General features: G+C 43.6%; 2 protein-coding genes across 7 annotated transcripts in view; one reads left to right on the forward strand and one right to left on the reverse strand.

The window, feature by feature from the left end:
• Nucleotides 1–12,987, reverse strand: part of LOC149351239 (uncharacterized) — a 68,456-nt gene extending 55,469 nt beyond the window's left edge. For 2 of the 3 annotated variants that reach the window (XR_016290553.1, XM_089580501.1), the window contains exons 1-5: nucleotides 12,601–12,987; nucleotides 12,051–12,096; nucleotides 11,955–11,974; nucleotides 10,062–10,167; nucleotides 60–6,781 (exon numbers count right to left, since the gene is read on the reverse strand). Coding sequence is in view for 2 of the 3 variants with exons in the window: in XM_089580501.1 (XP_089436627.1) it covers nucleotides 60–6,781; nucleotides 10,062–10,167; nucleotides 11,955–11,974; nucleotides 12,051–12,096; nucleotides 12,601–12,972 (7,266 nt within the window). In the remaining variant the exon portion in view is untranslated. The remainder of the gene's footprint in view (nucleotides 1–59; nucleotides 6,782–10,061; nucleotides 10,168–11,954; nucleotides 11,975–12,050; nucleotides 12,097–12,600) is intronic. The other variant, XM_089580503.1, reaches the window with a different exon arrangement.
• A 58-nt stretch (nucleotides 12,988–13,045) lies between these two features.
• The window catches only part of LOC149351240 (VPS9 domain-containing protein 1-like), a 28,211-nt gene continuing 14,253 nt past the window's right edge, over nucleotides 13,046–27,003 (forward strand). The window contains exons 1-4 of one of the 4 annotated variants that reach the window (XM_089580518.1): nucleotides 13,046–13,427; nucleotides 17,166–17,238; nucleotides 20,531–20,620; nucleotides 22,124–22,394. In XM_089580518.1, coding sequence (XP_089436644.1) covers nucleotides 13,353–13,427; nucleotides 17,166–17,238; nucleotides 20,531–20,620; nucleotides 22,124–22,394 — 509 coding nt within the window. In that variant the 5' untranslated portion in view covers nucleotides 13,046–13,352. Of the gene's footprint in view, nucleotides 13,428–14,010; nucleotides 14,203–17,165; nucleotides 17,239–20,530; nucleotides 20,621–22,123; nucleotides 22,395–27,003 lie in introns of those variants that run through there. The other 3 variants (XM_089580515.1, XM_089580516.1, XM_089580517.1) reach the window with 3 other exon arrangements.

Below are 27,003 nucleotides of genomic sequence, written 5' to 3' on the forward strand. Positions count from 1 at the left end.
TTTGCGTTCACCTCAACTAGATAGGAGGTAATGAAAAGTAGCGCACGGTGTATACTTACTGTGTTGCACTGAAGACACGTGCTGGTGGGAAGCGTGCCACTGTACTGTCGGAAGGGGTCGCAGACCTCTTGTTTGCAAGGCTCATAGACTCCACAGTTGCTCAGCCTGTCGGCAGTGCTTTCCGAGCACGCAGAGGTTTCAGTGGAACCAGTCAGTGAACTCAGTGGAACATTAGTATATGACGATGTATCAACCTCTTGTGGCTCAACTCTGCTTCGAATTTCCATAGTACGCGCTGCAACAGCGCTAATTACCACGTTGTCTGCTCGCAATTCTGGTGCACTGAAATTGCTTCTTTTAAGTTCACCTGTCTCTTCTCTTGCCCCTTCGCTGTGAGGACAGAATCTGCCCGATTGAATTCGTGTACTCGTACTGACAGACGGCACGTCTGCTTCACATTCCATATCCCGTATCTTCCGTATTCCATGTGCCGTATCTTCAGCAGGTAACAGTGCCCGGTGCTCATCACTGCTCATTTTAACACTGATGTTATCAACTGAGCTGTTCATAACTTGAGTGCAACTGTGCTCTTGAGAAGTGGAATCGCTGTCTGCTGTTTTTGAAATGCATTTGTCCACTTGTTTGGTAATGGAAACGTCTTCGTGTTGCAAATTTACTGCGCATTCACTGGAAAGAATTCTTGGAACTGCTTCTGTTGCAAGAGAAGGTTCTGTTCTCGGAGGGCTTTCGAGACATGTGCTGCCATCAAGAGTGTCTGCACAGCTTAGTTCACCGGCAGACCTCTGGTTGTCCCTGTTCTTTTGAACAAATGAACTTCTGCTGCCTTCTGTTTTGCTTGATTCAGGCAGTTCATCTGCAAGATGCCTCAGAGTCAACCTTGGCTTAGAAGAACATGTCTTAGTTGTTGAATGGAAACTAGTGCAGTCTTCAATGCAGCGTCCAAATGTAGCTTCACCAGTGGTCTTCACGTTCATTGGGTTTCTATGGCTGTGCTTTATTTCCGTCAGCTGTGAAACTTCTGCAGTTGTTGCAATCTCTTCACACCTGTTTTCATCTTCTGGAACAGCTGAACGTGAATGTGTTGAAGCATCATCATTTTTACACGCATTACCGAGAGGGACCCCCGTTTTGACCGCTTCGTGAATTGCTTGACTGGTGTCCACAGCTGTGTTGCTAAATCCAGTTGCATACATCATTTCTTCATTTGATTCACTGATTAGCTTTGATGACAAATTTTCAAGTGTGCGATCTTTTGTGTTCTCACATTCCTGTATACTTTCTTGACCATCAGCTTCAAGGTTTTTTGAGTGTTCAGGCAGAAGACTATTCACAGATCCCTGTAAAAGGTCTTGTGATGGTGCAGCAATTTCATGTATGGTACTGACCATAATTACAGGCTCAATGAAAGCCTGATGTTCACATGCTGCAGTGCTGAGGTGGCTATCACTACTACCCACTTGTTTTTCAGTGCTTTTATGAATTGAGTGTTCTTTTACAGTTTGAAAAGGATCACTCTCCTCCCTTTCTAAAGCAGGTTCATTCGTGGTACCATCATCGCTTGCAGTTGCTACCTTTGGAGAATGTGATGAGGCATTTTCCTTGATGACACTATGTCTTATGTTCATTTGGTTGTTTGCTGTTGGTTCACATTTGATTTCCTTGTCATCATATTTATGTTCATCCGACAAAACACCAAAGAATACTTCTGTTGCCTCATCACTAGCTGTCTCTTTCAATTTTGCAGCATCTTCTGATTCACAGGAAATATTGTGTACTAGAAGGGGACTCTGTTTATCTCTTTCTAAAGCGTGTTTCAGGTCTTCTTTCACTTCTGTAATCACAGGGACTTTCTGCCCAGTACTAGCAGAATTATCTTCATCAAGGCATAAATTGAATTTTTTTGCACTGCCGAGATTCTCTTCCTGAAATGTGCTCCCTCCAGCACTACAGTTGCCAAGTGCACCTGCAAAACCTACTTGTGGTTCCAAAGGAGAGTTGTGTACAGTCCTTTCATCGCTGTGAACAGAAGCAGCCACATGTTCTTCTTTTGGTACAGCTCCTCTGCCTGGAATTTTCGGCACTTGAGTGTCGTCTTGCGTATACTGTACTGCTGTAGCGCTGCTAGGCATATTTGTTACTGTATGTGGTGGGGAGAACTGACAAGGTGCAGCAAAATCCATGGCTTGTGAACAGGGTGTGATGTCAACAGTCGGTCTGTTGGTGCCTTGGATGCTTGGTGCTGAATGTAAGCATGCTGGGCTTACTGCATTTGCACAGCTGTCGGCAAAACCTGCATGTACTAGTGCACTGCCCTCTATCCCTGTGCTGTCAGGTGCTGGAACATTATCGCCACAGTTTTCTGTTATTTCTGATGTTCTTAGTACAGCATTAGTGCTATTACAGGTGTCTGCTAATTGTTTCATTTGTGAGGGCGATGTAGCCACGGATTGCTGTGGTGCTGTGTAAGACTCCGTTGTTGAATCACACCTTCCGAAACTTGAAGTGCCTTGACACTGCTGTTGGTGCTCTGTGACTCTAAAGCCAGCATCTGACTCACAAGGTGTTGTGGTTTCATCACAAGTTTCACGTAATGCAGAGGCAGAGCACTCTGCTGACAAATCCACTGGGGCCACTGATGTAGTGATCACTGGCACTGAACTTGTGACTGCACGATCCGAAACACTTATGTTCGAAGCGTCATTTGAGTTGTCCAGCTTCACATAGGCTTCTCTGTTGTGTGCAAGACCTGAAAAGAATTCTGGGTCATATTTATCAAGAATTTGAGTGTACTCGGAACTGGCATGATCAGCTTCATGGCTCGAATTATATGTGGCTATTGCAGTTTCATCTTTTGATTTTTCCTGCTTTAGAAGTATTTTGTGGTCCAAAGTAGTGGCTTCTCGTGGAACTTTACCTTGTCTTTCGGTGTCTTGTGGTGAGGTGAGTGAACATAGTCCACTTCTGTCAGGGTACTGACTCAATCTTTGCCTGTCAGCTGATGTTCCAACAACACTGCAGAACTTACTTTCCACTGGTTTTTCTACTGCTGCTGCCTTTTCAGGTATTTCATGCCCAATGTCTTTCTTACATTCTGGCAGTTTTGAACTTTCAAGCGAATCTTCATCTTCCACTTGTAAGTCTCCTGTGGAAATTGAAGGAAAGGCTTCTGAGGCTGCTTCTGTTTTGGCTGTTCTCTCTTGAATATGTTCATTTAAATCTTTTTTTGTCAGCAATGACAATTCTGTTGAGTTACTGGAGCATTGGTCAATGGATTCAATGCTTGTACTGGCACTTGGTGATAGTACTTCTACTGCATCATCTTCTGTGGGCAGCTTTTGGTCGTTTAAGCCGTGATGTAGGCTGGTGTCTGTGCGTGCATCTTGTTTATTAAAGAGCAGTGCTGATTGCTCCAAAGCAAGAGCAGAAGTATCCACTCGTGGGTCTTTCCTGGGCTCTGTGGCACTAGTTGAACAACCTTCATGTCTTGCTGTTGTGTGTGCATCAGAACAGAGAAATGTTGCCACTGCTTCTGCATTCTTGGCTGGCTGTTTTCCACCGCTGTGACAGAGCCGCTCCTCATCATATAAATATGTTTCCACTGCTACTGCCGATTTTGCTGCATCATCAGAAGAAAGCTTTTCTGGGTTTGTCACCTCAATGTTATTCAGGTGCAATGTAGGACTTCGTGTTTCTAAAGGAGCAGCTTTCTTTGCAGCATCTGCACATAAGTTGTGCATTTCTTGCAAACTTTTCAAGGAATATGCGGCAGTACCATATGCCACTTCTGTTTTGAAAGGTGACATATTCTGAACAGCTTCCAGTGCTGTTCTGGATTCAGAAGCAGATGTAGGACAATCTGAACACAGCTTTATCTTCTGTGTCCACACGCTGTCAAACTGCTCTATTGCTTGTTGACCTTCAGGCAGGCGCACTTTAGATTCAGCAGAGGTAGGTGAAGCAGCAGGTGCGTCTAGAAGTGAACTTTTGGAAGCTGTTGCTTGTTCTTTTGCTTTCTCGGCAGGAGGCAGTTCTTGGTCCTCTAATGTACAGGCTGCATGTCCGGGATTCAGAATTTTTGCTTCCGAAAGTTCCAAACATTCAGTGTCGCCCATTGGTTTCCTTGTTTCAGTATGTACTGAAGCTTCACTGGAGACCATATGGCTTGTGCCTTTAAGCAAATTCGCAGGATCTATAACTACTAAGCAGTCTGTTGCAGAGGCTGTGCTCGTGCTTCTTTCTGAAATGCTTTCCTCACAAGCCTTTTGCTGGGAAGTGCTTTCCTTTAAACTTGAACAGAATCTGGCTGCATTGGCCTCCAAAACAAAGCCTGTAGCATCAGAGCTTTGTAAAACACTGAATTTCTTTACTTCTGCTACTTGTACCAATTTCCTTACTTGCAGGAGTGACATTTCTGGTGGCCTTTCTTGACCAAAAAGTTCACCTCTGTGAGGCATGCCAGTGTTTTCAGTTTTTCCTGTTGGTGGTATACAACTGGGTGCTTTATATGGAGCTGGCTCTCTTTGGAAGCATAGTGTGTTGTCGGGTGACTTTGGAGTTTTTGTGTCTTCCGTTGCACTGCTTCTGTTCCCACTACTGTCACTTCCGTATGGAGCTGTTGTGGTTGAGGATGCTGCTGCTGCTGCTTCTTCTTCTGCTGCTTCTCTTCCTGCCACATTCATGTTGTCAGTGTTCACTTGTTCTGGTGTCTCCAGGCACGTGGTGGTGAGCTGAAGATCATTGTCATCTTCAGCGCCAATGCTCATTTCTTTTAGAAGGCTGTCAGTAGCACTACCAACTTCATCTTCATCAATTAAGTTGGGTTCAGCATCAAGAACATCATGACACTGTTCACTTCTGACCAATATTTCTTCTGTTGTTTGAAGAATAGATTGTACAGCACTTGTTGTTTCTGCAGCTGTCAGTGACCTCCGTACAGATGGCCGTGAAGGGCTGGTGGATGTATCTGCTGTAAAGTTGTCTGTGCCAGTGGCATTATCTCCATCAGCAGATATTAGGGAGGCATTCAACTCTTCTTGTTGTAGAACACCTAGTTCTACTTCTTGAGCAGCAACAGCTGCTGGGTGAACACACACTTTCTCTACTGAAGATGTGGCAGTATCCTTGGTGTCTGCAGCACATTCCATAGCAGACTCATTTTTTGCGCCTGAGTTAGTGTGTGTTGCACCACTTGTCATTTCTGTGGCTGTCAGGGATTTACATGGAGATGGTTGTGCACAAGTGGTGGATGTATCTGCTGTGATGCTGTCTGTGCAAATAATATTGTGCCCTTCAGAGAGAGATGCTGGAGAGGAGTTCAGATCTTGTTCTGCAGCCATAATTTCAACTTCCTGAGTAGCAGCGACTGTCAGCTGAACATTTTCCTTCTTTTGAAATGTGGCAACTTCCTCAGTATTTACAGTGCATTTTCCAGACGTGGAGTCATACGTTAAGGTTTTTTCATTCGGGGCTAGTTCAGCAGACTTAGGTGCGCTGTCTTCAACTGTCGCTTGCATTGGCAGGGCATCATGCTGCACTGAACAGATGTTTTCTTTGTAGTCAGTTGCCTCTGTCGTTATGTGTAATTTGTTCAGTGTTTCATGAAGGTCATCTGCAACTTGAGCTGATGGCAAGCTGCTTGAGCTGGGTGTTATTTTTTGGTCTTGTTTGATGTCTTTAATTACAGATGATTGTAATGTTGATCCACTTAGCGCATCGCAAGGCACTTGAGTAAAAAGGGTATTTGGATGGGCTTTAGCGGCATTTTCCGAAAGTAGTTCACTTTGCATATTTACACGGCTGCAGGGAATGCCACTTTTTGTTGTACCAGTCCTTGTTATAAGCATGCGCAAGGGCTTTCCCCTTTGCTCACTTCCTTCTACCACAGGACACTGAACAAGGTTGCTGGTTCCTTGATAGTTCAACTCTGCAACTCTTGATGAGGAACACTGAGATGAAGTTGGTCTATTTGAGGATTTCTCACTGCAGGATATCAGGCTGCTTGCTTCATTAGTGGTGTCTTTACTCAAGGTCACTGGCATAGCAGGTGTTGTGTTAATTGCTTTCCGCGTTGTTCTACGCCCATTTCCGAGCTCTTTGGGTTGCCTTGCCAACCGAGCACGCTTTTCCCTTGCATACTGTTTCTTATCGTGCTGCTCAGTAGCTGGTGTCTCAGGGTGTATTCCCACGTGATGCTCAACTTCCTCATCAGTGATGGTAATTAATGTGTGCTCAGGCCTTTGTAAAGCCTTTGCACTTTCTTCACTGGCAGACTGCTGTCTCTTTCTTCTGGAAGGGTACCTCTGTCCATAATGCCCCTCAATTGGTGGTGGAGAAATGGCAGGTGCTACAGCACCTTTTCGGGGCGATCTTACTACCCTTTGCACCTTAACATCCAAGCTGGGTTCGCTTTGATCACTTGAAATGTTGGGCTCTGGCAGGACACTTTGCTTCGGCTCCCCTAGTCCTGCTGGCTTGATACGTCCCCTCTTGACACAGCCCGGTGGAGATGGTCTTCGATGACGCAGGCGGCTCCTGCAAGTCTCCACTGGTGGATCTGCTGCTTCCACTGGTGGCTCGCTTTGAGTTGGGCTGTGGCCGGCAGCTCCTCCTGGGTCTATGGAGGATGGACAGGTGCGGCCTTCACATGGGTGTTCCCAGGACTCTTGGTGGCTGCCTTTCTCGTCCCCAATTGAGCTGAACACCACTGGCTTTGATGTGGTCTCTTGACTGTCCATCTGTTCTGGGGCACTGCAGCAGGCCTCTGCACATACGTGGGTAGCAGCAATGCAGTCTTCATATGCAACAGATGTCATCTGCTGATGTTTTACAAAAGCAATTGTGATTTACACACCATCACAGTGCACTAAAGTTAAAGAACACATTTTTATCTTCTCGAGTTAAGTTATCATTTCAGGAAACAGTGGAGTGGCACTAGCTATTGTATTAAAGGGGACACTGACAAGAAAGAGAGGTTGGCCTGTATCAACAGGGTACCGTGTTCCAATCACAAAAAGACTACTCTCACTGAACACGGAGCTTTTACAAGCCAGAAAAGACCATGGACCGAAATACAGGTGTCACTGGCTGATTGTGCAAGCAAAGTCTGTGCGTCAGCACCGATTTTAGGGCACGGATCTTAGAGGTTACGCTACACCCCCACTCACTTCAAAACGGTGGCAACCCGTCCCTTTCGGTACGCATGTCACGAGTTAGAATTGAGTGGTGGGAAGATTTTTAAATCTGATTTTCTCAGCAATAAATGTGTCGTCTGCTGCCAGACAAACGTCAGCGTAGGCAGAATAAGCCAGGTAGTCAATTTTTACTGAGAACAATAATTGGGTATTGTCCTCGGTGTCCCTTCAAAGGCAAAAAGCTCCTTCAGATTTGCTTGCAGGGCTTTCTGAATGGATGGTATTGGCATGTCAAGAGTTTTGAATGCACTACCAGAAAAATTTTGCAGTTTTCATGAATAGGAGAACAAGCTGTTTTACTAAAAGCAAGATTCTGTGGTCAGTCATGCAATGAGCAAAAATACGATTCACGGTGTGTACAGTACGATGTAAATTTGATGAAATGAACACCAATACCAGCTAAATGAGGATCTATCTCGGCCAGGCCCATTCAAATGTATTGTTTTTAGGGCTAGTTCTTGGTTTCATTATTTAGTAGAAAGTACCAGGTTAGTCTATAGTCGGACACAGCTCAAAAACAAAGCGGCAAATGCCCCTCAAAGGAGGCCTTCCAGCCAATGGTGCAGATTGATTCTCCTGACATCGTGGTTAATCCCCTTGGACCTGCTAGCATGACATTGCAGGGGGTGTCAGATGAAAGGGGATTAACCATGGTGTCATAAAAATCCATCTATGCCATTGGCTAGAGGGACTCCTTTGAGGGGCATCAGCCCCTTTGTTCTTGAGTTGTATTTTACTATAAAGTGTCATCTGTTTGACAATGAAGTTGAAGCCACTGCTGCAATTAAAATGTTTGCACTGCACAGCCTGCATTATGAATGACGCAGATGACCAATGTGTAATAGCAACAGTCAAGTAATTGAGTAGGTGAGGAAAACTTGGCTGTTGAGGTGACTATGGAGATGAGTTGCATTCAGTAGTGCTCTTTTACAAATGTAGGCCGTTAGAAGACAGAAGTATGAACAAAGGTGACAATCTGTTTACGTGCTTTTTGTTCCTATTGCATCATTATACGTTCAATATGAACATTTCTAGCAAAGTTACTGCAGTTCATAATGTTGCTGAAGGATAATGATGGTAGGATCTTTTAACTATACATCAGCAATTATGTATTATATTTCCAGCAATTAATTTCTGCAACATTTGGTTATGAGGCAATGCTTTTCTTTTTGCAGCTATGTTTTACTGATGGCTGTGCCTGTCTGCCCTCATGCTGAGCTCTGTTACCCTAACATTCACACAATGTAGATTTGTGCAATATGCCTCTAATACCCCTGCCACATGGCAAATTTAATGTCATTCCCATCGCATGACATTCTTTGAAAATGACATTTGTTTGCTGTCGCATGAGAAAATGTAATGGCATTGAATGAAAACGTTACAGATTGAATGAGTTTATGGAACCCATTCGCCTGTGCTCACCGAGCAACTGTATTAGCTCGACAGCAGAGACTTGGTGAGAATATCCATCCATAATAAATTACAAAAGCATCGGAAGCATTGTAATATTATTTTGGCAATAAAATTTCGTACTTGTTCATTCATTCATATGAAACACTCCAAACAGCTTTGTAAAAGGCACTCTTGCCACCAGCCAACCAAATGACAGGGTGGCCACATTCGGCTTATCCTATGAGCATGCTTGTGCAGCGGCAGTATTGAGGGTGACGAAGTGTACCCATGTCATTTGTCACATTAGAAGCTGTCTGTCAACAGAAGGGCAGCAATACTTCACATTGCCGTAAATTGGAAATCAACTTCATGCGATGCACTGTCCATCTCAAGGTCCACCATATGCCTGCTGGCTTGACTTTGGCTTGGCTCGTGATGGCTAGTCATTTGCAAATATGCTTACAGGCTGCTCATAAGGCATTCAAAAGCACAGTAAATATTTCAAGTTGTTTCCACTGAACTTTTGCAAATACTGAAGTGCATACTAAAATATTTTATCTGTGCCGCTTACCTTGCATCGCAATAGTCAGCTTTGCAAATGCCATTAGTTTTGGCCATGTAGTAGTGCGTAAAAAAAATGTCATTAGATTGAACTAATGTCTTTGATGAAGATGGTATTAAATTTCCCTTGTGGCAGGGGTATCGCACTTTCTAAAGTATATCATGCTCGCCTGCTGTAAATGCATGCAACACCACACACTTACAAAGCACATTTGTTGGTCTTGGCACAAGTTAAAATGTATAAGCAAGCTGTGTTACACACACGCAGGTGCTGTGAATGCAGACGGCTAGAAGCAGCTTTGGGCATTTGGGTTTTTGTTTGGCTTTGCCAGTGAATGCGTTTAAGACCTATACAGCAACCCAGTACTTACAGCAAAATTGCCTGACCATGGTACGTTTTCATTTCATGTTCGTGAACAACCTAGTTAATTATGCTGCATAATAATGCTCTGTCCAAGTTAATTACCAGTAGCAGGTGGAGCTTGCACTCCCAGTTGCCATGCTGAGTTTCAGGAGCTTATTAATTGCTATTTACTACTACCAACAAAAACAGTTATCTGTGAGTAAGTATGTAGTGACATGGTCCTCATGACAGAAATCACAAAACGCAAAATGAGGAGAAGCATCAACTGTAGTTGCCATTTCTTATCCTGATGCCTCAAACACCAATCACATTAATGCATTATAGTTAACAAAGATGCTGAGATACAAGCTTAGTTTCACTGCTAACAACACGAGCAAAAGTAAGCTTGTTCCTCATACTGCTTGGATGCATGCATTCATGTCAGTGCACATGGTGGTCGAAACTTTCGTAGCCCTTCACTACGGCGTCCCTCATAGCCTGAGCTGCTTTGGGACGTTAAACCCCCCATAAACCCGCCTAGGTTATCCACTTACGCTTCTCAGCCAGTCTGCGCTCCTTAAGTTGCATGGCATATGTTTGCTGTTGGGCTGCCAAGTACTGCCTGACAAAGTCATTCTGTCCAGCCAGTTCATCTTGAAGCTGCAACAAGTGGCATAGTAGACTCACCACATACAGACCATGTTAGGCTTGTCTAGAGTGCTTGAGCTTGCTGTGTGCTCAGTGGGACTTGCATGTGTTGTCGGCTGCACTTGATTGCGAGCATTGTCTCAGCAACCCAGCTGCTAAAGATGTTGCTTTCTTTGACCCACAGCACACCATCCAAGCACTCTACACAGGCCTGATGAGGTCTGTACAACAAGAAAGTGACGGCATGCGTGATTACTACCTGGCTAAAGGTGAAAAGAAAGTAAATTTGTGGCGGGCTTTTGAAGCATCAAGCAGAGTCTTTCGCTATTAAAATTTCAAAATAGCCCTATTGGGCACTGTTCTTGAAATTCATTTAGAAAAAAATATATTTAACATCTGTTTTTTTTTTTTTTTTGAAATGTGGATATATAATGTTCATAACTGGCTTGCCTGATATGCTTGCAATTTTATTGCTGCCAAGCTCACATTCTTAGAGGGGCTAGAATGCTAAGAGTAATCGTTGGTTGGCCTGTAGCTCATACTTCACCCTTTTTTGTAGAGAGGGGGGGGGGTCTGAGCATTGCAGTGTTGAAATAGGTCCCCTTGATGAAATATGCCATTATATTTGCTTCACTGCCAACTTTGGAGAGACTACAGAATTTCATACTTCTGGTTATGCCTTATCAAAATAACTTTCTTCCTGACCATTTTCTTTTTTCGTGCAGTCAAAAAAGTTGGCTTCGTAATATTTCTTCATTCATTCAGTGCAGAAATTTTTTTTTTCTTCAAAAAAAACAAACTTGCAACCGATTGAAATATCCACTGAACTTGCGACATCAAGCATGGCATCGATAACTTGTACTACGAGGGAGCCAGCCACATGTGGCTACACCACTGTGACCATCTTTTTTATATCATTTTCACGCTTTTTGTGCTGTTCACTTCTTATGCCTGACCACTCGCTGGCTGGCTAACATGTTATTACTAACAAAACCTCATAGTTGCAAAGTGCAGAATTGTCGTCAGTCGTAATGATTTAAAGAACTATAGACACCAAATTTTTACTTTTGTGTTTTCTTTCAAACAATGCGTTAGACATTGGTATACATGGAGCACCCCATGGTATGCGCCTATGACCGCTAAATAATTTACAATTGAATTTCTTCTTGACGCTGTTTTGGTTTCAGTTTCATCACCTGAATGATGGCAGTGACGTGTAGTTGGATTTAGGTCACGTGAGGCGCAAAAAGATGGAAATTGCTGATACGTCATCTGGTGTAATTCTAGCTTTTGAAGCAATCTCGTTTAGGTGCTGTAATGAGTTAAAAGCACGTATCAGCGTTTATATTGCAGTTTTTCAGTGCCTCATATGATCTAAGTTCAACTGCACGTCACAGCCATCGTTCGGTTGATGAAACCGAAACAGCGTCAAGCAGAATCAATTGTAAATTATTTAGAGGTCATAGGTGAATACCGCGGGTTTCTCCATGTATACCAATGTTTAACGCATCGTTTGAAATTCGGTGTCTATAGTTCTTTAAAGTGTGCGGCAAGTTGAAATGGGCACTTGACATTTTTTGCTTTTCTGAGCTCTGGTTTTGGTGAAATCTGCATACATTTTTTATTCTTGCTCATTGAGACTTCATATTGGGAGTTATCGCCCTAATGAGCTCATTTTTAATCTATACCTGTCAAGACCATGATTTTTTAAAGAAAGCCACAAATTAATCTGAGGTACTTCACTGCATTTTAGGCGAAATCAGTGTACAATGTAGTGATGTGTGAAGTTGCGCACTTACGTCAAGGTTGGGGACACGATCTGTAAGAGAACCAAGTGTTAAAGCATGGATTACATGAACGGAAGTTTCTAAGGTATTGGGGCATATGTAACTCACCTTCAGCTTTTACAGACTCTTCGTGTAGTTTTTCAATTTTAAGTTGCTGAAAAAAAAAAAAAACGCGTAAAGTTTAAGGTTCCACACGTTTGCTTTACGCAGCGAACAAAATTACAGCTCCTGCACTTTCAAAGTCGCCCGCTATTACAGCGCAGCGAAACAACCTTTTAGCGACATAAGAATTCACAGACATGTCTTACAGCCGTTCTTAATTTTGTTTTTTCCCCCACTCAACCCGCGAGCTTCGAGCTAGCGCGTGGTAAAGCACACAGGAAACAGGTGCTGCCGAAACTAAACTGAGTGATGCTTCTCAGAGGCGCTGGTGTGTTTGTTTACAAAGGCTGACTACACGTGCTTTTCTGAGTTGGTGACAAACTGATTGACACACACGCTGTTGAATGCCAGCAAAGAGGCTGCAACGACTGCTGCAGCGTGATGGGTCGGGTTCACTCGCACGTAGCAACGACGTTGCTTTCGTCGGATCTCCTCCGCGTCCACAAGTTTCGCGCGCCCGAAAGCCAGCTTTACTGACTGAGGCCAGGCGACTTACGAGCTTCAGCCGCTCAACGAGATCCTTCTTGCTTCCGCTTTTCGGTAGTCCTCGTTTCTCGAGCGCAGATCTAAGGTCGACGACGCGAAGTGAATGCAGTGTTTTGCCATCCAGTCCTGCTTCAGATTTATCCGCCATTTTTCGCCGTTGCTGCCTTCGTCCCACTGAGGCTTGGTCCAGAGCCCGTTTTTGTTGCCGCGATTCATTGCTTCGGGCGTCGCCACGAGCGCTGCTATCCAGCATCTGGTGTCCATCCGAGTCGTGGCCTGTGGGCACTTGCTGGTTATTCAGTCTTTGATCCGCTTCATCCTCGTAACACAGAAGCACTTGCGGTGACTCCAGTTCGCATATGCTTTCTATTTTGCGCAGCATTTCAGGGCCGACAGTCACTAGCAGCCGTCTGCTGGCGACGTCTGGCGAAAAAGCAGCAAGGCACGATGTGCGCGCTGTTGCCGTGGTTTCTTCGCCTGTGACGTCGGGCGGCGTTTTTAGCGTTTTGCGTTTTTTGTTTTTCAGCTCGTGTCGCGTGGGCGGTGTCCTCGCGTGCGGCAGACGATCGGGAGCCGAGTCGTTGCTTGTTATATGGCAACACCTGGCTGCCTCGGCTGCTGGCCTTTGGACTTGCACCCCGCGTCACTCTAGTGCGTCCGCAGGGCGTCAATCTACGGCTGCGCTTTTTTTTTTTTCCTTCGCGGTTTCGTTTTGTGCGTACGCAGCAAAACCGCACTGGCGCGCAGGCCACTTTGCCTATAATGTGTGATCGATTTGGCTTAGTGTTACAACTTGTATCGCAGGCACTTGGCCAAGACGATCGAAATGAGTATGAGGTAAGCGGCTGAGCCAGGTTATCCGTGCACGCGTCGTAGGCTCTGAGGCAGTTCGGTGCTGCACAGACTCGTACATTCGACGTGTGTGTTCGTGTGCCATACGAAAGTAAAATTTGACTGGCTGTTTTAAACTTTCGTATAACGATCGCACTTTCTGCACTCTTCGTAAAATTAATGCGAACAGCTGTGCCTGTGTGCATGGTCTGTATAACCCTTGCTTTTGCTGTCCACTACAGGCGTGAGTTTAATACCAGGATATTGCCGCGTAAGGTGCACACTTCAGTCTGCGTGACCGCTGGGGAGGATATACATCTTCAATACCTAAAATTCGTGGTGTTTAAGCGGTCTTTATTAGCTGGTAAAGGCTAAATTTGCTTTTATTTAATAAAAAAAATGTTCACTGGTGCACAGCGTTATCAATATGTGTACCAAGTGCAGCGTGTAGAAGTGATAGTCGTCGACTTGATGTAGGTGCGATCCACTGCCGTGGTGGACGTGTCTCAGAAAGGATCTGCTGATTTCATTGCGAAAGGGTAAACATACAGTTTTTGGACAGTGGAAGGAATTATGTTTTGTTCAGCATTGCAGACCTTTCAGTAATCGTAAAGCCAAATGGCTCAGTTTTTATTTTTTATAATTTGTGCATTTTGTATGCGCTTGCAGCAGGCATGTAAGTTGATCATGCAGCTTAATTAAGCTGACATGTGGTAACATTGCCAATTGCTTGCACAGAATGGAAACTCCGATCTGCTATTTGGATGCAAGTTCCACACAGGTGTGACATCCTGTTGCTTAGAGTTAGTTGCCCCCCGTACAAAATAGCTAGCAGTTCCAAAAGTGTATTTGGAACCACTCAGAAGTCTCTTGTAACCATTTGGGTTGCAGATGGTTTTTTGCTTGGTTTCCAGTTAGTTATTTTTTTTTTTCCCCGTGCTGCTGTAGCTCATTGGCTGTGGCATTGGGCTGCTGAGTGCCCATTTTTGGTTTGTCACAGGCCTTATTTGACAGTGGTGATTTGCAGAATGTCCATGCACTGAGATATCTGTGCACATTACAGAACCCCTGAGGGTTGAAATCAAGCTTGAGCCCTCCACTATGGCATGCCTTGTAGCACAGGTGCATCCATCTGTATTGGTGACAGCTACCGTGGAGTTTATCATTCAGAAAATTCCAATATTAGCCTAAAGAGATATCTCTGAGTGTCTGCAATGTATTGCTGTGTCACACTCTGCATAATATATTACTACTCAAGTACATGATCCAGGAAATTATTTGGTCATGTAAAACTACCACATTTCTTTCAGATGAGCTACACGGGAAGCATGTTTGCGTTTATGTATGAAGCTGGGGTTCTCAGAGTGGATTCCGTGGAACCCTTGGGTTCCCTGGGCACCTAAATCCATGCATGCCTTTAATGTCGTCATCTTCCATTCTAATGACGTTATAGTAGAGTTTACTTGTCACGAACCTGACAGTCGCACACATTGCGTTCGTTGTATCTAATGTTCACTGTAAGTGGACACCCAGATTCTTAGTGGTAGGGGATTACTCATACTTTGTGTACAACAGCTTCGTCAGAACACAGCTCTGTGATGTTGTCTGCACGAACGTAATAGAGCAGACATTTGGGCTAGTTGGTGTGAAGTCAGGGTGGAACAACTGTGCAAACTTAGAGAACACAGAACAAGAGGGAAGACTTTCAGCGCTTGTAGTGCCTTCCCTCTTGTTCTGTGTTCTCTAAGTTTGCGCTGTTGTTCCACCAGGAACGTAGTCATCGGAGGCCACATCCAGCCAGCTATGCATCAGCGACTCGTTGGTGCAAATCTATATGCGTCTGATCATATATATCTTCGACATTGTCATATATTATTCCTGGGCTCATGCAGTGACAAAAGTAGCACAGTGCATGTACACAAAGAATGTATCTGCTGTCTGACACTGCCTGCATGTGGCACAGTAAAATCTTGTTACAAGAGACACTCTGTTACTAAGGGCAACTTTTTTAGGTCCCTAGAGTAAGTTATTCACTATCCAGAAGAGACACAACCCAGATATGCTCGCGCAACATGGCTGACGTCGTACCAACCCGTATGTGCCTCACTTTTCATTCCCTTGGCTTGATTCTGTTCCGTTCCATAGCCAGACATCATGCCTCGCATGGTTGCGGCTATTGTCTAGTTGCTCTGAAATTTCTGTCATTCTGCTTTTATTATCGCAGTCGTGCTTATGCATCGACTCTGCGACAGAGTACCATTGAGTTGGATTTCCATCGCAGTGCCCGTGGTGCTGGTCGCTGTGTATGCCGGTAGTTGGACTCCGGGGCTATCGTCATATGTCCATGAGAAAGTTCTGTTTTTGACGATTCATCCGCTTTAGTTTCATAGTAAAGACACAAACTCAAATGTCTAAAAGTATTGCTGAAGTGAGCGAAATATGTAGTTGTAGCAAAAAGAAACAGGCACAATATTTAATATTCAAAGTTGGGAAGGAAGCTGGTACAATTTGCGGTCACAAAAAAATAAAAAACTACTGTAAAGGACTTCTACATCCTGAGACATTTCCTGTTAATGTGTTGAAATGCACTTGTGTGCTGATGTCCAATAAACTGATCTGGTTCGACTACAAGAGACATCTTTCTGGGGTCCCTTGAGTGTCTCTTGTAACAAGGCTTTGCTGTAGCAGCTCAAAAGGTGAAGCCGACTCGGCAGGCAGTGCATACCTCAAGACCAGAGTGCAAGGCATTCAAATTTTTCAAATCACTGCCGTTAGTTGATCCACGACCATGCACAGCAGCTTCGCTTTCAACGCTGCCACTGTTTCACGTCCACCGCCCTTCTGCTTCCATTTGGGATGCTTCGTCCAGCCGGCGCACATGCAGGCTATGACTTACTTCGACACGCGTTTGAATAGTGGTTACCTATGCAGTTCTAGTGCCGCCTTTTTCTTGATTTTTTGGGTTAACATGTTCTTTCCAGGCCGAAGCATGGGTTTTTCAACTTTGGGGGCGAGTTTACGGTGCCTCCTCGTTTGCTATAATGGAGTGGTGATGCCACGATTGTTTGCTGTATCAAACAGGTTGCCATTGCTCTAATGTATATTTGGGTGGTAGCACTGCACTCGTTCGTAATAAGTGAGCATTCATTATATCTGTGGCCGTTATAAGTAGGCTTAACTGTATTGAGGGACTGATCATGCTGTAATTGCTTGAAGCAGACTGTTCCACTGTACTCAGTCAATATTATTTAATTTTGGCATTTTTTAAGAGGCTTTGTGTCTGCATGCTCTCTTCTGCATGCATGTTAAGCACGACCGGATGGAAGCCAAGACATATGGGGTTCTTTGGCACCTTCTGAAAGCCACTGGGGCTCCCCGAGGCCAAACAAATTGAGAATCTCATCTAAAGCAGTCTAGGAAAGCGTTAGAACAAGTCAACTCAGTTCAGCTTTGCTGGTGGTCATTGTGGTCTTTTCTACAGGTTCAGTTTATTTGAAAGCCAACCAAACTTCCCTGACCTTGTACAAAAAATATTGTGTGTGCAATATTGAGGTTCTTTATGTTGAAAGAACTTCTCGTATGTAGGCATTTTGTGGAAGTGCATTTAATTACAAATGCAGTGGTGCTATTTGAGTTCAGAAAGTCAAGTTGGTCATCCTAGTAAAAACTTGTCTATGCACACGCACACACACTCTCTCTCTCTCTTGACTGTAAAGTTTAGGAGCACTTCTTTTCTGTTTTTAGAAAGCCTATGTGAACTACCTCAAGAGTCTGGATGCTATTGCTGCCAGCCTTCTAAAAGACTATGAAGCCCATGGTAAGTATGGCAGTAACACTGTTAAAATTCTTCCAGTGTGTATGAGACATGGGACAGTAGTGCATATATATGAAAAGTGCAATTAAAAACTTATTTGTAGAGGCAGAAAGTTAAAAACAGCTTCAGCATAATGCATGCACAATGCATCACTGTATTCTCATTTTAGTGCCGCTGCGGTGGCTCTTTGGTTATGGCGCTCGGCTGCTGACCCGAAAGACATGGGTTCGATCCCAGCCGCGATAGTCGCATTTTGATTGAGGCAAAAGGCTAGAGGCCTTTGTACTCTGCGATGTCAGTGCAAGTTAAAGAACCACAGGTGGTCAAAATCATCTGGAGTCCTCTGCTACGGCGTCCCTCGTAGCCTGAGACACTTTGGGACGTTAAACCCTATAAAACCATCTTATTTTGGCTCTATTTATTTTTTGTTCAGTATTCTGCTTCCTAGACAGTAATGTAAGGCAAAGGAAACCACCTCCATGCTTATTTTCATAAAATTGTCAACAAGTTGTCCAGCTCTTTTGTTGTTGACAAAATTGTGAAAGCATTTGTGTGTCATACTTAACTTTTTCTCAACCACAAGAATTGCATGCTCAAAACTGGTCCTGTCAAATGAAGGTTTGAACTCTGTTGTGCACTTTTGGAAGGTTACTGTAGCCAGCCTCTCATTGTGCAAAGGCTTTAAAGGGACACTGAGGAGAAATTGAAGTTGGCTTGTATCGACAGAATACCAGCTCCTGATTACAAAAATGCAACTCATACTGACAACAAAGCTCTTGTAACGTAGAAAAGAGCAAGAACCAAAATACAGGTATCGCCGCCACAGGCCAAACTCGCAAGTACAAGCGTGATGAGATCATAGAACAAAACAGTGTTGCTAGAACGAATGGTTCTATCAACACCAGGAACCGAGAAACCATGCATCACTGAGGCGCAGCCAATGCATGCGCAAATCTCCTTGACGTCGCCAGATGGCGCCACGTGCCCGGCTGCTACGCGCGCTCCTGAAGCATCGAGACAAATCAGCGCCTGTTTTCCGGCGGTAGGCGGGCTCCCGGTTTTCCGCTAGCGGTAACAAGGTACACGGTATGCTAAAGGTGTCTATTTGCGAGAACTTCGTTGACGACTTCGAGAACGAGATCCATCGTAACGCTGGCAAAATGCCAGTGCAAACGTAATCGAAGCGACTGTAGCGACGGCCGCAATAGCCGATAGATGCCTTCAACGTGCGGCCGGCGGTAGCTTTCTTTTCGGCTGCTGCTAGGCCGCACTGCTGGCACCAGAAATCACGGAGTCTGCGTTACGTCATGTGCACGTCATGTTTCACGTCCCTTAGTCCTCTGTCGTCATAGACGAATCCCAAGTTTGAATCAGAGCGGCGGGAAAAACTTTTTCAACTTCGAATCCAAATTTCTTAGAAATAAATGCATCTTTCGCTGCCGGCCAAGTGGCAACAAAGCCATGACATGCCGAACTATCGGATTTTACTATAAAAAAAATATTAATAGTGCTCTCCTCAGTGTCCCTTTAACATTTAAGTGCTTACAATATACAATTGCAAGTAGACCATTTTTTATAATGAGGTCATTTCTCGCATTGCATCTTGCCCAAGAAATTGCATCGTTGGCTGTCATATGCAGATGAAGTGCTGAACACAAATCGTGATGTTTGACTGATAAAATGCACTGTAATTTTAGATACCACATTGACACATTTTACATCAATTAGCTGACGCACTGCGTGTTATATTCTGTTTTAAACTTTGGCTGTTCTGTGATTATGATGGGCACGCAGCATTACAGTGAAGCTAGCTGGCTTAATGATTGGGAAAATGCTAATTATTTTGAAAGATAGGCCCTTCAGCACTATTGTTAATTTTGTGTGAAACCTTTTTTTGGATAATTAACTTATTTGAAGACTTTTAAGTCCTTTAGCAGAGTAATAAACCTTGGCTGCTTGGCTGTTGCACAAAAGCCAACAAGGCAAACCAAAGTTCTTTTCAGCACACAAAAAGCCTACACAGTCAAGGACGAGGAAGACAGGCCAGGGCGCTACTTGCAGCTTTTTTATTCAGAAAAAAGCTGGTGACCTATGCACCCAAAAAGGAGAAGGATGATCAAATACATTGGCCCATGCAGGGCAAGAAATCAAAGCCTATCCTTGTCTTTTACTGTGTCGTCTTTGTGTGCGCCAAAAAGGACTCTTGAGAATGGACAAACTAGCCCCACAACGCATACTACTGGCCAACCAAATCTAGTTGAATCTTGTTAAATGGCTGCCTTGCAAAGGAAGTGAAATAGCTGAATATTAATAAAAACTGCTCTGATAAACAAAGGCTTGCACATCAGAAGGTGAAGCAGAACTTTAAATTTGTCACACACACATAAAACACTTTTCTTTTACCTGTTTCCTACTTTGAATTTGCTTATTGCCACCATTTGGTACAAAGTACAGGTTTGAAAACTGATATTCAACTGCATGACTGTTTTCCGGAAGCAAGAACAATTAGCTGTGAAAAAGCAATTTTTTTTTTATAGAGGTGCGTTGTCAGCTTGTGTGTAGCAGACTGAGTTAGCTGCTCATTTTAATATAATTTTTATTTGATCAAATCGAGTGAATGTGTGCTTTTGTGCGAACTTTTTCTTCGGTGCCTGCCCCAAAAATTACTCAACAAGACTGCAACATAACATTAGCTATCAGTCTTCTGCACCGATAAGTGTACATGCCATAGCTAGCAGTAGCTTGTGGCTTTTGTTGATGCAGAATGTAATGATGTCCCCTTCACTTTAGTCAGAATAGGCATGCTTTTTTGCAATGCCTTTCTGGCATTATCGCAAAGACAAGCTTTTGGCTAAGTAGTTAGGCATAAAATCTACCTCTGCTTTACCTGGAATCTTTCTGGTCCTGAAATTATGTGGTTCTACTTCATAATTTGGTGCTTCTTTTTAGCCTTCATGCTCATGTGGTCCAAAAGAGAAGAAATTTGCCATGAAACCTTCAATCCTGTTTTCTGTGTTTTGCATCTCATTTTATTCTGATAAGGGGACGTTCAATGTATCCTTCGGGAGGATTTAATTTTCCAGTGACCCCATTTGGTAAATTGCTGTGGGTAAACAAAGTGCGGGTAGGTCACATGAGACTGCACAACATGGCACAATGGTTTCGAAAGAACAAAAAAAATTAGGCTATGCAATTTTTTTTTCTTGTTCGAAATTGAAGCTTTGCCACTTGCTTCAGTGCATTGCATATTAGTTTCCTGTATGTTTCCTAAATTATTATTTTTTTTCTGGAACAGGTGTGCCAGAGACTCCATTGCCTGTGAACAATGCCAAAAAAGTGATTTCAGTGGCGAGGCAGTGCCTAGATAGAGTGGAAAAAATATTAGGTATGTCTCATGCGTTCATATGAATTGCTAAATGCAGTTGATGAGTTCAGGAAATATTGTTCCCTTTGCTCTGATAATATGACCATGTGTTGCTGGGTACTTTCCTAATATATATATATAAAAAAAATTGTGCGTTTTTCATTGAAAACTGCTAAGCTATCCACTGTCTGCCTGTCCATAGATGTTCTTGCAGGAACAGTTTAGCACAGATGTGCTTTATTTTTAACCTATTGTATATTTTGTTAGTGCAGCTCTCTTTCCTGTTGGCTCTGTTATTTTTTATCTCAAGTCTATTGTTATTGACAAATAAAATTAAAGGGAGAGCTCTGCAGATCCTGGTAAAAAGAGCAGTCCAACTGGACCATTATAGTATGACACCCACAATTTGAGTTTTTTGCCTTGCATTTTTGTTTGTGTTATCCTGCCGTGTTTCATTTGGCCACAACAGTATAGTTAAGATTACAGAAGGAGATTCTGAGGTTTAAATGCTCTGAAAGTATTGTTAGAGCTTTCCTCATGTTTAAATATTTACAAGGTCTGCAAAACTTAGCATATCAACAATAAGGTGTGCAATGCATGGAGCTTTTCTGAATGTCGTCGCAGCTTTTCTCCCCTATTAAAATATGGCTCTGTTAATACTAATGCTGTTCCAGCTATATGTGACATATTTTCAACAGGTTTTTTGCACTCAACAATTTTGTCATGCGCAGTTGACTTTCTGTCCAGTAGCACCATCATATGTTATTGCATTCAAGTGTGTAAAATCTCTATGTATTGATTTGGGAGTTCACACTACATTGAAGTGATGTGGAAAGCAAAGAAAAAAAGAGTTATTTAATAGAATAGGGCTTACATTCGTATCATTATTATTGCTGTGCATGCACATGTAGGTGTGCTGTGCTGTAAAAATGAAGGAAAAAAAGCCAATAGGCTGCACCGTCAAAAACAGGTAAAGTGAAAGAAGAAAGGTAGAGGTTGGGATGGGGAGACAAAGCCTTCCAACAGTACTTGTACCCACTGGGTTATAGCAGGGATCAGAGAGCGCTACTGGGTTCGCACCTGACCAGGCAGTGGTGCCAGTACACCAGAGTTTCGGAACAACACTGTCTCAAAGAGCAGCCAATGTGGCTTAGGCTGTGTGGTGACCCTGGCAAAGCAACGTTGGCATGCATGATTCTTTTCTCTTCTGGAAGGCATCACGCTGATTAATAGTAGCCCATTTTGCCACTAGGTTAGTGAACTGAGTCTCTCATCTGCTTCTGTTTTGAATTTCGTTACTAGAATAACTAATTAGTGCATGCCTATTTGAGTTATTGCTTTGGCACTGATTTTGGCAATGAAGGAGCAGCCCTTTGTAGTGCGTGAAACAGCCTTGGGGAAAAAATGCCAGGGAGCCCCTTTAAGTGGTTCAGTAGTGTAATTCTTAGTTTCAAGTTTTTGAAGTTGTAGCTTGTCAGCAGGCAGTGCTGTTTGGGTGACACAAAACATCTTTCTCATTTTCAGGCGCATCACTGAACCAGTTCTATGCTGAACAAGAAAAGTGCAATGAGACATATTCGTGTCCCCCTGCCATTGTTGAATTGGAAGCACCATGTACGCCTGAGACACCTGGTGGGGCAGGCCTGCCACCTGTGGCTTTTGTGGCTCCTCGGATTCTGTCCCGCCAGTTGCCCCAGCAGTTGAACTCCAATACCACTTCCGATGCTGCACTGCTGTCCAATCCTATGTTCGCCGTGGCAGCATCCAGTACTTTCACAGAAACCAAGGCAAAAAGGTGTCTTTTGCACGCTGTTTTTAGTGTGGCATGACACTAGTGGGGTGCTTTAAAGGGTAACTTTGGGGAGATTTTTGAATCCCATGCATTTTACTGAAACTTTCGCTCTAGTATCTTCTCATCTTCTGATCATTTGTACCAAATGTCTCTGGGGAGGATGGAAGTGAAATGCAATTAGCACAGTCTCTCTTTTTTATTCGTTCCTCTCTCCCCTGCCCTGCTGCCCCCCCCCCCCCCCCCCCCCTTCCCACGAGCCTTCTCCTTGGCAAGAGGTGTACAGTGGTGGAGAGGCTGTATATATAACCATCATTTTTATGTCTGGAGTTGAGAAAATATGCTAAAATTAAAAAGGATGACCCTATGGCTCATACGATACTGAATAAAGAAATGAAAAAAAGTAACTGAAGAATGCATAAACGCTTGGTAGTCACACCCTTTTTGCCGCAAACATTTATTTATTTTCACAGGGATGCTGTGTAGTCTCTGGCCTGGATGTTGTTATGTTGACTGCTGTATTCACAGAGGGGCTAGTAGCTTGGTTGGCTTCGTTGCTGTCTATTCCAGTGTGGCTTGGAACCCAACAGAACATAGTTACTAGGTTGCTTTTCTGGGCATGAGTAACCTTTCTATGTAACAAGCAGGTGCTTCCAAAAAGTGACTGAATTCAGAACCAACACTGAACTGAGCAAGTCAGTAAACACAACTGATTTTCTGTGTTTTCATTGGGCTATATAGTTTACAGTTGTTAGTAACCCAAAAAGTAGTGCTGACAAAACAGGTGCAGTTGGGTTTATTCTTCTGATCAATCGCACGGTCTCTCTTGTGGCAGCGCAGCTGACATGATCAGGGCCTTTTGATCTATCCCTAAAGAATCTGTTGTAATCCTTATATTATGCCACGAGGTCCATGAATTCCTATTGGATAAAATTTGCAGCAACAACTTTCTTGATATATTTTGTCGAGGTCAGGTTGCACTATGTCTTTCTCGTCACCAGGAGCAAGCATTTAATTAGCTGCAAGAGTGGAGGAAGAGATAGCAAAACTAGTTGTGTGAGGCGCTTGTCATGCGAAAAGTAAAAGGCGGAGTCACAGACAGCTTACAGTAAAAACTCGCATCTTATACGGACCCGTGTATAATACGACGTGTTATTTGGGGATAGCAAAAACGGCAAAAAAAGTTTTCATCTGTGTATAATGCGAATAAGGGAAGCCAGTCAGCTCTAAGATGTTCCGGAAGTCATGGAAGCCAAATGCCCTCGGATTATTTGTGTATACTGGCGTGCCGGATACGACGCATGTAGCGCGAGCGGCAGGTTCAGAGGTATGGCATCCTACTCTCGCATGCAAGCATATGCAGACCATTTCTGGCGTGCACGCTTTGGAAGTGTCCATAATCTGAGCTTGAGTGATTGTCGTTGTCGAGTTTGCTGTCTTCCACAAGGCCCTTGTCGAGATATCTTTCCATAGAAACACATCTTTGGTACCGTCAAGCATGTTCAATATCCAGCATTTCTTGAAATAACTGCTGGTGAGCTCCTCGAGAAGGCGGGCCCTTGCATCCGCGATCCAATTGCACAGCGTGGCTAGAGAGGCCCGTGTCCGGTGGTAGTAACTGCAGGCTCTCCCTACCTTATCCAGACCATGTAACAGCGCTTCACACGGTGCTGATGCTTTCGGCAGCTACAATTACTTCTAAAAGCAGTGGTGTGCTGCTTTCACGGTCCCGGTACCATGCGAGGTGTGATCATTATGGGCGTTGCAAGGTCAGGTCAGCGTGGCATCAAAACCAAAACTACCGACCTACATCGCCGCTAGGTTGCGCTTCCTTTCGCTGGAAGCCTGGTGGTGATGGTGCATGATAATAATGGAACTGAAACTGCAGATTTTGGCAAAAAATTGTTTGGATCCGCATATAATACGAGGTACACATTTGACATGCTCAAATCTGGAAAAAAAAAACATATTTTACGCAGATTTTTATGTCATTTTGAAAGGTACAGTCATGAACAAAAATTTGTGGCTTGCATTCTTTTCAAAAAAGTTATTTTTGCTCTGTCAGGAAAAGCAAGTCAGTGAAAAGCGTAGAAGCATGAGGAGACATGTGTGCTCTATTCACTGAAACGTACATTTTTAGTTGATGTTTTGGCTCAAGGTATGACTTGGGTGTTGTCATCCTTCTCCTTTGTTGGTGGGAGACAAATCTATATGTACCCGTTAGAACACGCTTATCAGTCAAAGGTTAAAAAAAGATGGAGACTGGGGCACTTAGTGGGAGACAGTGAAAGCTGCCTCATTCAAACTGGAGTTTTATGGCAACCTCATTTATTGGCAGAAGTTATATATTATTCAACTGATACTAGAGATAGATGAAAATTTTCATTGGGCAGTTTCAGATTGTTAAATATAGATGTGTGACATGTTTACTTTTTTAAAAAAGTTACCTTTAATCTGACTGACCTCTTTTCTCCCTCTGTATGACGCATGTTAAACAGGAGTGCATTGTTGTGGCCTTGTGCGCATGGTGCAAGGTTTGGGCCTTGTGCATGCGGTTATAGCAGTGTGGCTGTGTCAATTTTGGTGCACCAGATCAATATCTGGTTTGCGATAACATCTAAATGTTGGTATTTTGAAATCTTGCACCTGCTCAGAACGTTTTGAATATTGCACATTTTGCTCATAGTGTGGAAGGCACTTTCATAGTACAGTACTTTTACAGCTTTTTACACAGATGGTTCAAAAACAGATGTGTACGTTGGAAGCGCAGTGGTACAAGGGAAGTGAAATGAAATGCTAGTAAAGCTTCCACAGTGTGCATCCATTTTCACTGCTGAAAGTTATGCCATCAGTGTAGCCGTAGAAAAAATAGTAAACGAGAACCTCTCAAACAGCATTATTTACACAGACTCGCTAAGTGTACTTACAGCCCTCCATGCTAAAAATGCAATTGCTTCGTTGCTTGGTGACATCATACACAACATAACAACCTCCATACCTCAAGGACAAAACATAAAACTCTGCTGGTTACCAATTCATATCGGAATTAACGACAACGAGAGAGCAGACTTGTGTGCTGCTCAAGCTGGTGGCAAGCTGATAAAGAAAGCAGATATACCTTTTAAGGATTGCATGAACTTCATACTCCGTAAATTAAGAAAAGAATGGCAGTCTGCTTGGAACAACGAAGTAAACAACAAACTACACTAAGCAAAGCCAGTTTTAGGTCACTAGAAGTCATGTTTGCACCAGGAGCATTTCTTTGAAGTTATTTTATGTCGTCTCCTTATAGGCCACACACACCTCACACACAACTTTCTGTTGACAAATGAAGAAAAACCTGTTTGATGTGCAGACGGAACTAACAGTTAATCACATTTTATTATCATGCACGGAAGTTGAAAAACTAAAAAGAAAATAAATTTTCCAAAAGGAAAATTTATTTTACTGAGCTTTATAATGAACTCATTCATATATACACCCAATGTTACTCTTGGGAGAAGTTTCAATTGTCGACATATCTTGTGTGTTTGCCCCGCCGCGGTGGCTCAGTGGTTACGGTGCTTGGCTGCTGGCCTGAAAGACGCGGGTTCGATCCCGGCCGCGGTGGCCGACTTTTTATGAAGGCGAAATCCTCGAGGCCCATGGGCTGTGCGATGTCAGTGCACGTTAAAGAACCCCAAGTGGTCGAAATTTCCGGAGCCCTTCACTACGGTGTCCCTCATAGCCTGAGTTGCTTTCAGACGTTAAACCAAACCAAACCATATCTTATGTGTTTAGCTTTTTAAGAGAAACAGGTTTCCTCGACAAACTCTAAATTTTTACCCACTGTTTTGCTTCATTTTTTGATACACCTCAGCCACCTTTTCATTCCTGGGAAGAAGGCTGAGGTTTTTTGTTTTAATGGTTGGGAGGCTCAACATCCTTGCCCAGCCAAGGATGGCTGCTGAGGTTACCCGACCTTCTTCGAAGCTTTTAATATTAGCCATTCATAAAATTTCCTTCTTCCTTCATGACTGTGTAATACAAAACAATGTTTTAGGCCCTATACGCCACCGATAGATGTTTATATAAAATTGTGCAGAAAAAATTTCCCTATACCTTGAGTTCGGCGCATGATGGCCTGAGTTGCCTATGTGCCATAAGACCCAACACAACACGCTCAACTCGTTGTGGATGATACGAGCATGCGAACGACAGGCACCTGCTAACGGGGGCTGGCCTTGATACTACTGTTCAAAAGGGACCACTTTGCGACATACGGAGGGGAAAAAGGTCCAAACCAGCACTGTGGATTTTTCCAGCCGAAAGTAATTACTGAGACCCCCCCCCCCCAAAAAAAAAAAAAAAAACATATATCAAACCTCTAGCACCAGGCAGTGCCTGCACCGATGACAGGTGGCATGCACTACACAAATCGCTGGTGGTGGAGCGTGCCCACCACGGGTTTCATATGTGTATGACAGGTGGCGCAGCAATACGTTCTGCTCTACTGACTGAACTTGACTGGCAACGTTTGTGCATAAAAGGTCGCGTGTAAAATGCAGTCTGGCTCGGCTAAAGCTTTCATGTTCACCTTCTTGTCAAGGAGGCTTCTGGTATGTGCATGCGGTGA

Source organism: Amblyomma mixtum, chromosome 3 (genome assembly GCF_055824585.1).
Source record: "Amblyomma mixtum isolate Tamu chromosome 3, ASM5582458v1, whole genome shotgun sequence".
Classification (NCBI taxonomy): Eukaryota; Metazoa; Arthropoda; class Arachnida; order Ixodida; family Ixodidae; genus Amblyomma; species Amblyomma mixtum.